The 14,674-nt window shown below is 36.7% G+C and overlaps 1 protein-coding gene across 1 annotated transcript in view; it reads right to left on the bottom strand.

Annotated features, from left to right (window-relative positions):
- adamtsl3 (ADAMTS-like 3) overlaps positions 1 to 14,674 on the bottom strand; it is a 164,066-nt gene that overhangs the window by 33,408 nt on the left and 115,984 nt on the right. The window contains exons 13-19 of the mRNA XM_084405736.1: positions 14,394 to 14,598; positions 13,219 to 13,366; positions 9,001 to 9,085; positions 4,517 to 4,803; positions 4,137 to 4,266; positions 1,637 to 1,841; positions 489 to 671 (exon numbers count right to left, since the gene is read on the bottom strand). Coding sequence (XP_084261862.1) covers positions 489 to 671; positions 1,637 to 1,841; positions 4,137 to 4,266; positions 4,517 to 4,803; positions 9,001 to 9,085; positions 13,219 to 13,366; positions 14,394 to 14,598 — 1,243 coding nt within the window. The remainder of the gene's footprint in view (positions 1 to 488; positions 672 to 1,636; positions 1,842 to 4,136; positions 4,267 to 4,516; positions 4,804 to 9,000; positions 9,086 to 13,218; positions 13,367 to 14,393; positions 14,599 to 14,674) is intronic.

Below are 14,674 nucleotides of genomic sequence, written 5' to 3'. Positions count from 1 at the left end.
TCAGATTTTGAAAAATGTTTTTGAAAAAGTATTATGCTCACCAAATATTTGATTAAAATACAATAAATACAGTAATATTGTGATATATTATTGTAATATAAAGTGACAGTGTTTCATTTTATTATATTTATAAATGTAATTTATTCTTGTGTTGGCAAAGCTGAATTTTCAGCATCATTAATCTAGTCTTCAGTGTCACATGATCCTTCAGAAATCATACTAATATGCTGATTTGGTGCTCAAGAAACATTTCTTATTATTATCAATGTTGAAAACAGTTGTGCTGCTTAATTTTGTGTAAACATATACATTTTTTTCAGGATTCTTTGATGAATAGAAAGCACTTACACACAGAACAGAATTTATTTGTAATAGAACTCTTTTGAAACATTATAAATGTATTTACCATCACTTTTTGTAAATTGAATGCATGCTTGCTTCTTTAAAAAGAAAATCTTGGTTAGAAACACACACATGCAGAAACACACCTTGGACCATTCTCCGCCTTCCAGACGAGGCAGCAGACAATCAGGGTTGTTGCATGTCCTGTGTACGTCGGGTTTGGTTCCAGCGCACTCCTCGTCTCTCAACTTTAGGTAGCTTCCAGTAGCTAGTCTCTGTTTACAGTAAACCTTACGCCACTGCGTTCCTCTGCCACACGAATGAGAGCACTGACCCAGAGATGAATCAAACGCAAACAAACAAATCAACATCAGTCTTTCCCACATATGCTACAACCACAGAGAACACAGCATGTGAGCGAATACAAACCACAACTCTTGATGTTTACAGTAGAAAAGCCAAATAAAGATGGAAAGTCAGCTATGAAAAGGATTTCACAGAAGTGAATCTTCAAAGTGCTTACGTAAGTCTCTGGCACTTTCTGCTATTTTAATAAAAAAAAACACATTTAGACAAAAGTCTCTCCTTTCAGTCTCATTGATGTCTAGGAGAAACCATTGAGATACTACAGAGATTTCTTAGACTACGTTCACACTCTTTTTGTTATTATTTGTGTATCTGATTGGAATATGATCTAAATGACTGACTGTCCACAGTCCAACTGGTGCTCTGATCTGTGTTGGTTTTTATGGCAATGACATTGTGTTGGTAGGCATATGCCAAAAATAACATGGAGGGTTTGAAATGTTGTCTTACAATATGACAATAATGTGTAGCCGCAACTCTGGACTACTACGTCTAATGAAGCTGCGGCAGAAACGCAGGAAGCTGGAACGCATGGCTTTTTTTTTCGTGCTGCCTTCTCTGCCGTTCTCAAAATATAAAGACACTTCATCACTGGACCACAGATATGTATTCCATTATATATTATAATTTTCTGGGTGATCTGCACACCGACAAACAACACAATGTTTCTGCAATGGCAAGAAAGTGACATAAGCAATAAAGCAATGCAGAATTTAATCAGAGTGGTCAGACTGAAACAGATTTCAATTAGATTTGAATAGGATTTTAAAATACATGAATGTAGATTGAAACGAATTAGAAATATCAAATTATATGTGAGTTTTTGCCGTTCACACTTGCTAAATATAATCAGATTCCAAACACAAAAATCAGATTCAAACTGACAGTCTTTAGTAATTAATAATCTAAAATCACAGGGGTCACTAACCTGTTGCCACTCCTCAGCCTCCCAGGACGGTGGACACGCCACCTGGTTGCAGGCCTGCAGTTCTGGAGGTCGTGTGTCCACACAGTCTTTGCTGGACGCCGGTTCAGTGCGGTTTCCCGCCACAGACCTCACGCAGGACACGCCGCGCGTCTGTAGCCCCACACCACATGACACAGAGCACGGGTTCCACACGCTCACCTCCCATCTGAAGAAAACACACAAACACACGTCTTACACTACATGCATTCACAAACCATTTTACATCGATGTGAAATACTGGATATTTGAATGAATTTAAGGGTAACACTTTATTTTGATGGTCCCTTTAGACAAAGTAACGTTGCACCTACACATGCCAACCAACTCTCATTAGATCATAGTAGACTGTCTGCATAATATCTGCTAACTCTTTATTGTGATGGTCCTCCAACAGACATTCTACTGACTATAAGTAACTTTGCAAGTACATGTCAACTTATTCTACTAACCCATTCAAATTAAAGTGTAACCAATTTAAGATTTTATTTTTTTATTTTATTTTTCATTGGGAACTGATTGGATCATGAAAAGTGGCCTTCCATGGAGTTGATTCTACAATGCAGTCAGAACTAAATGTAAAGGCATTTCTCAATACCAAGTAGGCAAAGTTCGGACTTGCGTCCTTGGTAGTTCGGACTTGACAAGTTCAACTCAGGAGCACAAACTCCAGAGGATGGGAGAACGCAAGTCCGGTAATTCTGCAAATGGTGCAGCATTTTTTATAACGTCACTTGGCTCGCGCTGGCTACTCTGGTTATCTGTAGGCCTATTTATATTTACAATAAAATGAAATATTTTATAAAACACCCACCTGCCTCTTTTTGTTTTCATTTCATAAGTATGAAACCTATTAGCATGTGGTTCAGGCAATATGTGCATATATACTCTGATTATCTTCACCTTATCTTATCTTATCTTATCTTCATTAATGATCAATAATAGCCATTATAAATGGTATTAGTATAATACCATTATACCCAAGTAATACCTAAGTATTAGTATAAAGTATAAGAATCTATACAATAGGAATTAAAGTCAATCAAACAATTTAGTCAAACCTACAAAGTCAGCGCTCTAGTGCAACGGTATAAAGTTAAATAAATATATAAAGTTATGAAACTTCAGCCCACAGCCAAAACCTTGGAACAATTAATAGATTCATGAGACCAAAGACGGCCCATTAGATATACACAATACAAGTTATATCTCGTGTTTAACCACTACAGAGACATCAGAGCCATTGATAGCATTAATAAGCACTAAGCGCCGGGTGATGGACTGGATCTCACAACTCCGAAAAGGTCTGGCTCCACTACCTATAACAGTAGCCTAAGCAATGCCTAAAGCAATGCCAACTGGTTAATAACCAGTGTTATTCTAGTTTCATTTACATACTACTTTAGAATTTATCAGTTATCATTTAATTTTAGTGCTTTTGTTATGTGCTTCTGTCATTTTCATTGGTTTTAATTGGTTTCAGTCAGCTGAAAAGGAAGGACGAGGGCAAGTTTAAAGAAAAAAACTTAATTTTGCATAATTAGATCAAGCAATATGTATAAAGAAAAGTAAATAGGCTGCATTTTCATTCCATGTTTCATTTAATACAAAAAAGCCAAAAATATTCCTTACCACAATCAAAAGCAATATGTTTATGATTTGGCAAAATATTATAGTATGGAATGTGTATGGTAATGCAAAACATGAAGTTACATTGCTATGGTCTTTGAACTTTACGATCCCTGGCATTCCATCACAATCAAGATCGGAAAGATCCATATGAAGGCGATCATATGTCTTAAACGCTATAGGCATTTCAAATTTTAACAATACAGCCCATATAATCTGAGATAACAATCAAGCTTTTGTCCATTATATTAACTATTGAAATATTCTGAGCCGCAGTACATAAAAACCCAAATGAAAGATCCAGTAAAGTCATTTATTCCATAATGCACTGCTCTAAAAACCCAGCTGTCCTGTTTTTTTTTTTTTTTTTTGGCAAATGGTCAGTTAACAGGAAATCACATTATTTTCATCACATGTCCTTATTTTCAGAGTGGCCTGACAACCTACTAAGATTCGATCTGAATTTGGTCTTTGAACATAATCTAGGCCAGCAGGTTCAATTTTAGCTCCTTGTTAAGGAGCTGGATGAATCATAAGATTTTTTTATTCCACACTTGCTTTTGCACGCAACATCTTTCCTTGACAAACACATTTGGAGTTGAAAGAATAAATTAGTGCCGTTTGCTAAGGCAAGCATGACTATTATTATTGTGCATACTTATTGTTAAAGAGGGTTGTGCGCTTACTTTTTTTATGAGACTTATGTCTGGCAGTCTTGTGAAGAGATTTAAAATATGTATTTAAAATGCCACAGACTTAACTGAAGTAAAGATCATCTACAGATCAGAATTTGCAACAAATACATTTTTCCATAGTGATTTCTTTTGGACCGTACCTCGGTGGACATGGTTGAGGGTTACAGATGCGAAGCAAGGAAGGCAGAACTTTGGAGCCATTGCATAGTGTGTCCTCGACAATGTCCTTTTTCAAGGTGCTCACACACCTGACAACAGCCATCTGTTTGCCTGCAAAACAACACTGTGAGGAACAAGGGTTTTGGCAGGGGAGTATTTCAAATCTCTATTTTTTTTTTTTTTTTTTGTCCAGGCTGATCACTATCTGCTCTCATAATTTTAGATTACATCTGGAAAGCTGGACATGTAAAAATCTAAATTAGTTCTTTAGAAGTAAGAAATTGTTATGTGCATAAAAGCTATTTGGGCAGTAAACACATTAGAGAGGTCATTTTCTCTAATGGGATTCATGGAGACTTACCAACAGCACATGATTCAGAGCAGGGAGTGAAGCCCATGTATTCCCAAGCGTAGTCCTGCTGATCAGGGATCTGCTGGGGTTTCAGGGGTAGCCATGAGTCTGGAGATGCTAAACAGGAGCCTGAATCACAGGTCCTTTGTAAGGGAGGCTTGTCCTCGTCACACTCTTCATCAGGTAGTTCGACTTCAGCTTGAGTGAAAGACAGCAATACTTTACATTTCACCTGACGCCTTTGAACTCCCGGACCACAAGACACACTGCAGTCCGACCACGGACCCGGGATGAACCTGCACACACACACACACACACAACACATTATGATTCTGTTTTAAAGATATGCAATTTTCACAACCAGTTTACAAGCACAAATATTAAGGGATTTAAAAGGAGATGTTGTTATGCTATAGTGTTGTCCTCACTAACTGCAAAAAAAAGCAAGAAAAAAAAGCAAGACCTTTTCAGTAATCAGTCAAACAAATTTGGCGAATTAGGCTGAATCAAATCAAACCCTTCTATGACAAGTCAGTCAAAGACTAAAATCTCCAAAACTGTTGGTCAATGTTATGTTTAATGCAATAACATGTTTCTGACAACAGTATAATAAATGATATGCACTCTAATATGCACTGATCCCTCTCTGCTACATACATACACATATACATATACATATACGTGTAAAGTCTCAGGGTGCTATTTTTCTTTTTTTCATTCTTCATTTTGCAATTCACAGTTTTAGTGCAATATACTTCTTATTAGTGCAATATTTAAAACTGATTACAAATTGATTATTTTTGTTTTATATGTTTAATATTTGTATTGTATGTAACATTGTTTGTGTTGTTGTTGTATAATCCGGCACTAAGGGAAGTACTTCCTAATTTCGTTATACATGTTTATAATGACAATAAAGATAATATTATCTAATCTAATATATAGTACTATCTTAAATTACGGCAAAAAATGTATATATGTATATGTATATATATGTATATATATATATATATATATATATATATATATATATATATACATATATTCTTTTTTTTTTTGCTTGCCATAATTTAAGATAGCTGTGTTTCACTTATTATATCAGATTGCTTTGTTGGAAAAATAAAGACCGTTAAACTTGAAACACTGTCTCTAATCCTTTCTATAACAATAAACCCAAGTACTATAATAGCTATAATAACAATGAAAACAAAATTGATTTCAAAATAATACCAAGTTATATTGATAAATATAACGTTAACATGGACCAAAAGACTTTGATATTTAAGAGTCGACCACACTTAAAATAAACGTGATCATAAAAATAGATGTGGCAGGGTCTCCTAATGAACCACAGAATGATTTTTCCATATTTCTGGCGAGTGGAAAATTACCCTTTTGGAAAATATTGTTGAAATTCATAGCTCGCGTGATTTGTGTGTAATTGGATTTAGGAATACAAGTATAACATGTTTTTTACCACCACTGCATTAAACCCGAGGACTACGATGAACTTGCTGCACAGACAGCTTTCGTACCTTGTGTACACTTCTTCCTGCTGTCATTAAATGCAGCTAAAAGACAAATGTGCAGCACGTATCTGTAAAAGTATTTAAGTATTGTGGAAATGTGTTCGCCTGGAGTGGGTGTCAATGCACACCTCATGCCGCCCACTGTCTAAACACTTTCCAGGCTTAAGGAATTAAAGTTTATGAGATCTGTAATTCCACATAAGCCCTAACATGTCATGTTTGGACTAATGTAGGGGTGTCATTCAGGGAATATTATGATGTCAGAACACCTCATGTGATTGAGAAAACAGGCTTGTGTTTTTTCAGGGTGATGAGCGTTGTACTGTACAAGTGTATACAGCACATTTGGTACATTTTTGTTAGTGCTTTTAAAATGTCTGCCATAACTTCCTTTGCGGCAATGCTGAAAACGCAACACATTCTCATGTTACTTTATGAATAGTGTTAAGACACATTTTGAATGAAACGCCGCATTATATCAAACTTGCGTGATACACTGTAATTAAAAACAACGGTTATAAATTAGAATGAGTCAAGGTGAATCATTTAAAATGAAAACACTACATTTTAAATAACTGGAAGTTAGTTTTGTTTAAACCTCAATGCTTGGTACATGAAACACAACAAGGGTAACTATCAACAAACTGATCATTTTAACTGAAGGAACAACCTTATCCTGATATCACAATATATTAGGTTATTGCACAACAAAATCAACAACACCATATTGATTATTTATGTCCCAGTGCATGCTGGGAATAAACTTATTCATATTATGTTGGATTTACTCAATCTCTTTAAATTACTATTTATTTCAGATATTTAAAAAAGTATGTAAACTCAAATTGAATAACTATAATAAATAAATATAAATAATGTAGTTTAATTAAGAATTAAAATTAAATAAATAAACACATATAGTTTAATTATTAAATATTAAATTCTTAATAAAGTTCTTGCATTCTTATTCATGTTAATTAGGTATTATTCAGGTAGCTAGCATGTCAACATTTTTACTAAGATACTCAGCAATATTCCCTTACAATGTTGCTCCACCATGATAGTAGTTAGATAGCTTTAGTAGTTACAAGCCATTCATGTGATTACAGTTTGTCATGGGCCTCTTTCCCTAGGAAGAAGTATGTGATCATATGTGGGTGTGTCTCTGAGAGCGTGTATATCAGTGAATAGCACTCAGGAGGGTTCTAATCTCAAGATTAGAGTTCAGGAAGACAACAGTCCTTCCTCAGTGGGTCTCTTCCACTTTTATCTAAGCAGGGATAAGATGTGGCGTGAGACTCTTCAACTACATCCAACCCATAAAATCCAACCACCTAAATCACAGAGGCAAGCGCCCAGCCGTGAATTCCACAGCAAAGTGGACTGGGATCACTTTAAGATAGGGACGAGTACTGAACCCTGGTGCATGCCACCTTAGATCACCCTAAATTTAGTTACACGAGTGATGGAGCAGAACGCAAAAGAAGTGCTGCTATCACTGAGCGATATACTCCTCTAAAGGGAGTAATTCAAGAAGGGTTTGCAGACAAACGGTAGATCCCCCCCCCACCCCCCGCATGCATATGAACTGAAGCGTTTGTCAATGGCTCTTCTGCAAACCTTTAAACACTTTCACCCCTCATTCTTCTTGTTTTATGAGTCTCTGTGATAAATGCCTTTGGTAGACCGCAGAGAGCAGTGGCTGTCTGGATGCTGGCAGCCCACAGTTTGCGGCTTTCAGTGGGGGTATTGGGGGGGTCCATCAAGCTCCCCTGCCAACTATTAACAGGGGTATGATTTCGGAGATGGAGAGGGGGGAAAACTCTAATAATACCACAACAGGAGGCGAGAGTGGCCCGTGGGGCCTTGTTTAAGTAATGAAAGGAAACTGGACACATAGAGGTCAGAACGCAGACACCCTCAACTCGGGTTTCAGTGGCCGTTTTATTCGGATGAAAAACCAGCTAATGAAGCCTGCTTCTTGTCCAGTTCTGGTTGAATTGAGCTTGGTAAAATGCATTTTTACTGACAGCGTGAGGTCACCAGAAATCCTGAGCAACAGGTGAAAAGATTCATCTCTGCAGGTCGAGAATACTTCAGAGTAATATAAAATGTAAAAAAATAATAATATAAAATCAAAGTTAAATACATGACTGTATTGAGTTGTAATGCACAGCATGTGGTGAGACTGTCTTGGGATACCTGAGGATTTATGGTTCAGTGGATTATTGGTTATAAAAGAGAAAAGACTGATTTATATGTTTATTCAGACACTTGTAGCTAGGCCCAGACGGAATCTGCAGGCTTTTTCCGCATTTTCTGTACTGATTCTCTGGAAAAATCTGCAGAATTATGAAGAATGGATTTAAACAAGGTAAAATGTGTTAAACTGGACTAAAAGTACACTAGTATACTATATATGAAGAGTTCAGATGCAAAAGCCTCTAAGTGCCATCTGAAATTTTCTTCTAGAATGATCATTTTTATCAAGCTTGTATATTTAAGTTCAGTAATTTCACTTAAATGACAACTAATAGGTCATTTTCATTGCCATTTAAGTGAAATTATTGAACTTAAATATACGAGCTTGATAAAAATGATCATTCTAGAAGAAAATTTCAGATAGCACTTAGAGGCTTTTGCATCTGAACTCTTCATATACAGTTGTGGTCAGAATTATTGGCACCCATGTTAAATGTGTTCAAAGATGGCTGTAAAAAATAAATCTGCATTATTTATCCTTTTGATCTTTCACTCAAAAAATTTGCAAAAAATCTAACCTTTCATTGAAGTGAAATAATTGAAAGATTCTTACAGAAACATTAAGAAAAGTGCAAGCTGCTTATTTTGATATTGTCAAACCTGTGCAAATATATTGTGAATCCTCAAGTCCTACAGAAAGGAAGCAATAGAGTGTTAGTGACCATTTAATGTACACTATATAACATCATAAAAATAACTCACGTTGGGTCTTCCAAAGCTACTTTGGTTTCTTCCAGCTCTTGAGCCTGTTTCAACCAGGGCAGCTTCGCTTCAACAGGTTGGTTCTCTGGGAAAGCCACAAATACACACACAAACACACAAATATGAATCAATGTTTCTGTCAAAAAAATAAAAAAGAGCATTTAGACTATGTGTAACCGTAATCTGTTGACAAACATGGAAATTACCAAGTCTGGTCTTAGCAAAAATGCAAAAGATAACCTTTATAAGATAATCAGTTTATAACATTATGAATGTCCATACTGGTCTGAGCTGGTTTATGTTTGTTACCAGCAAAACATACTGGTTAAGCTAGTTAAAAAGTCTGATGGGAACACTAGCACACCAGCATCCATTACACTACATAAGCTGCTCTTTTTCATAGGGAATATGACACTAGCCAAACATTGAATTTACATTTTTGAGGCTCATAACTGTAAAAAGCGGTACTTGGCTACTAATCAGAGGCGATTAGTTGAGGGTGGTGTGGAATAAACATCAAAGATCTGGGCTGGTAACCAAAAGGTTGATGGTTCAAACCCTGCAAGTGGTGATCCACAAACTATCATATACTCCTGAGCAAGATGCACAACCTCAGGTTACTCCGAGGAGGATTGTCCCAGTATTAAGTGTTCTGTAAACTGTTTTGGATGAAAGTGTCAGATAAAAGATGAAAAAAAAGATAAAGTAAGCCAAGTCAGTGCAAGATCAGTGCTGAGGGACACTCAAATTTCACCAGAAACCCTTCCTCCTATGAACATCTGTAGGACCATCACTGGGTCATGTGTCTTACCGAAGGTTAGAGAGCCAGTTTGAACCCGGCTGCTTCTCCCCAGCCCCCCAACCCAAACACTGCTAATAAAGCTAGACGTAAATCTCCATGTGACAACCAAATATTTATGCAAGCAACCATTTATTGATCTGGAACTGGATTATCACAGCTGCTGGTGAATGTGGCTCAGCAGTAAAGTCTCGCAGTAGAACATGCCGAGGGCTCAGGGTTTGGCTCTTGATTTGGGGTTTCTGGGTTTCTCTGATGGCAGACATCCTCACAACTGGCGTGCGGGAAGGTCTAGGTGAAATAGCAGGCAATGGAGCCTCTGTCATTTCAACCCACTGACTTTTTACAAGCATGTCAGGCTTGAGTTAAGTGTGGAATTGATTGATATGAAGAGAATTATTGGTGGGGAAAAAAAGCATACAGATGTTTGTGATTAAGGTTTCTTGAAATTTGGCATTGTTGCATAGCTGATATTACATTTAAAGGAACACACTATCGTTTAAAGGTTTGGGGTTGGTACGATGTGTTTTTGAAAGAAGTCGCTTCTGCTCACCAAGGCTACATTTATTTAATCAGAAATGCAGTAAAATGATAACACTGTGAAATAGCATTACATTTTAAAAAAAAAAATGGTTTTCTATTTTAAAAATATTTTAAAATGTAATGTATTCCTGTGATGCCAAAGCTACATTTTCAGCAGTCTTCAGTGTCATATGATCCTTCAGAAATCATTTGAATATGCTGATTTAGTGCTCAAGAAACATTGATTATTATTATCAATGTTGAAAACAGTTGTGCTGCTTCATGTTTTGTGGAAACCGTGATATGTTTATTTTTCGGGATTATTTAATGAACAAAGTTAAAAAGAACAGCATTTATTTGAAATAGAAATCTTTTGTAACATTATCAATATATTTACTGTCACTTTTGATCAATTAGATGCGTCCTTGTTGAATAAAAAAAAATTTAATAAAAAAAAAACGTACTGGCTCCAAACTTTTGACCAGTAGTGTATTTCATTAAAAAAAGAAAACACTACTTACTCTCATGTCACTCCCGACCTGTACCATATCATTAGTTCAGTGGAACACAAAAGGGAAAATTCTGAATAATCTTCAAACTGCTCTTTAGATTTAAAACGACATGATGGTGAACTATTTTTTGGGGTGAATTATTCCTTCAATGAAAATTTGGAGGATTTAAGCAAAGCTTGTAAATGTAAAACACGTGTGAGGAGGAAAGTGTTAGACGTCGAGATGACAAACACCTCCTGTTATGTGGCAAAATCGTGCCTGAACTCAAATGTCTTCCGTCTCGGCTAAGGGAGTTTGATTCATGAGCAGACGGGACTATGTTTGGCATGACTTGGAATGAAAAAGAAGTACATTTTATTCATGTACTCAGACAAATCACTTGAACTAATTACACAAGACTTTATGAAAAGTGTGTCTTGCCATAAAGACGTAACATTTAAGTGAGAAAAGACATGGTCACATGGAGAGACAAAGATGGAAATGTTATTGAGCAGAAGTAGCATGGAGTTCTCAGTTGCTTAGGAAAAAAATAATAATAATAATGTTAATGTAATTTTTTTGTTTTGAACATGCATTTTGTGTTTTGTGCAAAGTGACACAAATTCTGATTGTTTTTACTATTACTACTGAATGGATTATAGCTATGAATGTGTTTGTATTATTTGTGTGAATATTTAAGAACAAAAAAAATTTAAAACAAGAAATCTTGAAGGGTTTTGTCAGGCACTTCATATATCGAACCTTTTAGAGGTTCCCATCATGGGATCATCTCATTTAATACAATTTTGTGAATTAAACAGCTCGTAAAAATACTTTATCACTAGAAAAAACTGCTAAAGATTAAAATAGTATGCAATCATTTAAGACATTTCTTCTTATATATAACCTTTTGTGGCACAAAGAAGTCAAGAACCCTAGGATTCTATACAGAAACCCACTGAACCATTGTTTCTTAAGAGAAACAACTGAGATCATAATGAGCTATCAAAACAGATTTCACTTCTCATGCTTTTTTCCTACAGGAAAGACAGAGAAAAATACTCAAATAAAAAAAGCGATAGAGATCTGACAGGAAAATAAAGTGACAGACAAGGACAAGTATTAGAAATGAATTAACTCCACAGCGAGAAACAGCTCTAAAACACACCGTGACTGACCCTTGATGAGCTCAGAGTGTCTGTCTGCACTTATGGAGAATTTCATATTCAGATCACACATTACTTCATGACCGTCTGTCTGTGGCACACTCCACTCTCCTCTCTGACAGCTGCAGACACTGACTGTTCCCTAATGGAGAACACTTTGGCTGTGTTCCGAGTCTGGTGAGCTTCCTCACTGCCAACTGCCTACATAGGCAGCAACCTCATAAGTGAGCATTTTGGAAGACTCTAGACAGACGGCAATTCTGTACCTTAATCATATACAAATGATATTGATGATAAACATTTCTTTCCTGCAGTCAATCATCTTTTCAGGGCACATTCTCACTACATTCTCTGTGATAGACAGATGCAATGGTGCAAAATGGGGTTTTCTAAGAGAGCAGCATAATTTTACCATTAAGTTTTGGAACAGACTTCTAATTGAAATGCTTATCTGAAGCAAATAAGTTCTAAACAAGTATTTTAATCGTATCAATGTTTTAATGTTAGTTTTCATTAGTAGATGAATGGCACTTAACAGTGACTGCTCACTTTATCAGTGGCCTTGGCTCCAGATTTAATAACCATTTATTCTTTCTGAAGGCAGAACATTCTTCAGTAAAAAGTTCAAAGCCTGAAACTAAAGAAACTAACCAGCTACAATAAATCACAATACTGGGGTGGGCGCACTTGCAGCATTGAATGTACATGTATACTTCACAAAAATGCATTGTGACAAGATCAGTGAAAACGGTGAAAGAAATACTAATACAATTTCATTTAATACTGAAAAGTGTTCAGAAATGATCAATCCATTTAAAAATTCACCCAGTATTTGTGTGTGCTGTGTATTTTCAATGCTTATTAGAGCTGTGGTTCTCAACAGCACAGTTCTAATGGGGTCACAAAATAACTGTTCATTATTATTTCAAAACATCTTTAATATAAGCTAAAAACCCCTACGCTAAAAACCAAGAAGAAATATATGGTCAGAGCAGCAACTGACGTATTAGAGCATTATGTTGTTATCTTAGCAACATGCTAACATCAAACGTAGTTGGAATCATTTAATCTCACATGAGCATCATGTGCAGTTCCTGCCTATGTAGAATGTTTCAAATCTGTATAAGCTACTTCTGTTAGGATGCTGACTTAGAAGGCAGCTGCCTATGTAGCCAATAGTATCTCACTCAAGTCTCTTTAAAAGATCTGTTTTAATAATCAGATTTTTTGTTGTTTCTACCTCGTGGTTTGTGGCAGGCGACGGGGACCAGGCAGTCCTCTTTGATATGGGGTTTGAGGTGCGGATTGCAGCCGCCAGCATGTTGCCCACTGTGATCCACACACAGCACAACCCTGTACCGTAGACCTGGGCCACAGGTAACCGTGCACTGGATAGTACAAATACAAAAACACAAACATTGGGCAGTCCAGACATGCTGATATGTGATCATATTACATATAATACGTACTGTGAAAGCACTATACAAATAAAATTGAACTGAATCAGTCCATTTACACCAGGAGTGAAGTGAGAAGCACATACAAATACAGGGCTTGGACAATGAAACTGAAACGCTGGATAATATCGTGTTGGTGGTTTTACGCCTATATATGCACAGACTGGTTGACAATCTTCACTGGTTGACTGGTTGGTAATCCGACTGTAATCGGACTACTAGCATAGTCAGAATAAGAAATCGTAACGAATTGGCCAAATCTGATTAAAATTTAATTCGGATTGTTAGGGGTTGTTTAAACCTTATCTAATCTGATCGAAAGGACATGTAAACACTTGATCGGATACTGGAAAGTACTGCACATGTGCAATGATGTAGAAATGACGTATGACGAGAGGAACTAGCTGTTGTTGTTGAATATAGTGTTATAAATGACTGTCATGTCCTTCTAATATTCTCCTTCCACTCATCGTCTGTGAAGTGAAGCAGGACGTCCCACCAGTCCTTGTTTCGGACTCTCATCCACAGATGCCTTGTTTTGGGTGCAGGAATGGACATTTTTACTGCTTGATCAGCAGCAGGGCAAAGCTGTTTTTTTGCGTATGCCTTGTGCGGGAATTATTTAAATAAGGAATATTGTGATGTGTTTGTTCCTGGAAGAATACTCAAGACTACAATGGAGGCATTTCAAGGAGTTCAGAAACAGTGCTTACTGATATAGAGAATAACTCCCTTTGGAGTGACTTTGTGCTTTGTACATTTACAGACCTTTTTCATGCTCAAACAGCAACCTTATACACTAAACAAAGTTGTAAATGTAAAAAGCATTATAGTCACTTACAGTATGTGGTTTCCTTTGAGTTAGGACACAGAAACATCTCACTAGGCTGAAGAACAGATCTAAAGATGGTCAGTGGTGATCAGAAATGGAAGAAGAGGTCAATAAAAGGTCACTTACCTGAGACCACTCCATGGCCATCCACTGTGGACACTCAAACGTGTTGCAGCTCTGTTCGCTGAATGGTCTTGGGGAGTGTGTGCACTTCCACTCCTCTACCTGCACAATCTGACCGTTAAAGTCCTCCTCTACACACACCACGCTTCTCTCCTGAGAGCCCCCTCCACACGACACTGAACACGACGTCCACGGGTTCTGCTCCCACCTGCATCAGTGTTATACAATAATATCTGTTCGTATTAGTGTATAAGTACTAACTTAGTAGATGAGCAGTAACTTTA

Source organism: Rutilus rutilus (genome assembly GCF_951802725.1).
Source record: "Rutilus rutilus genome assembly, chromosome: 3".
In the NCBI taxonomy this organism is placed as follows: domain Eukaryota; kingdom Metazoa; phylum Chordata; class Actinopteri; order Cypriniformes; family Leuciscidae; genus Rutilus; species Rutilus rutilus.
This window is presented reverse-complemented; position numbering and strand designations above follow the sequence as displayed.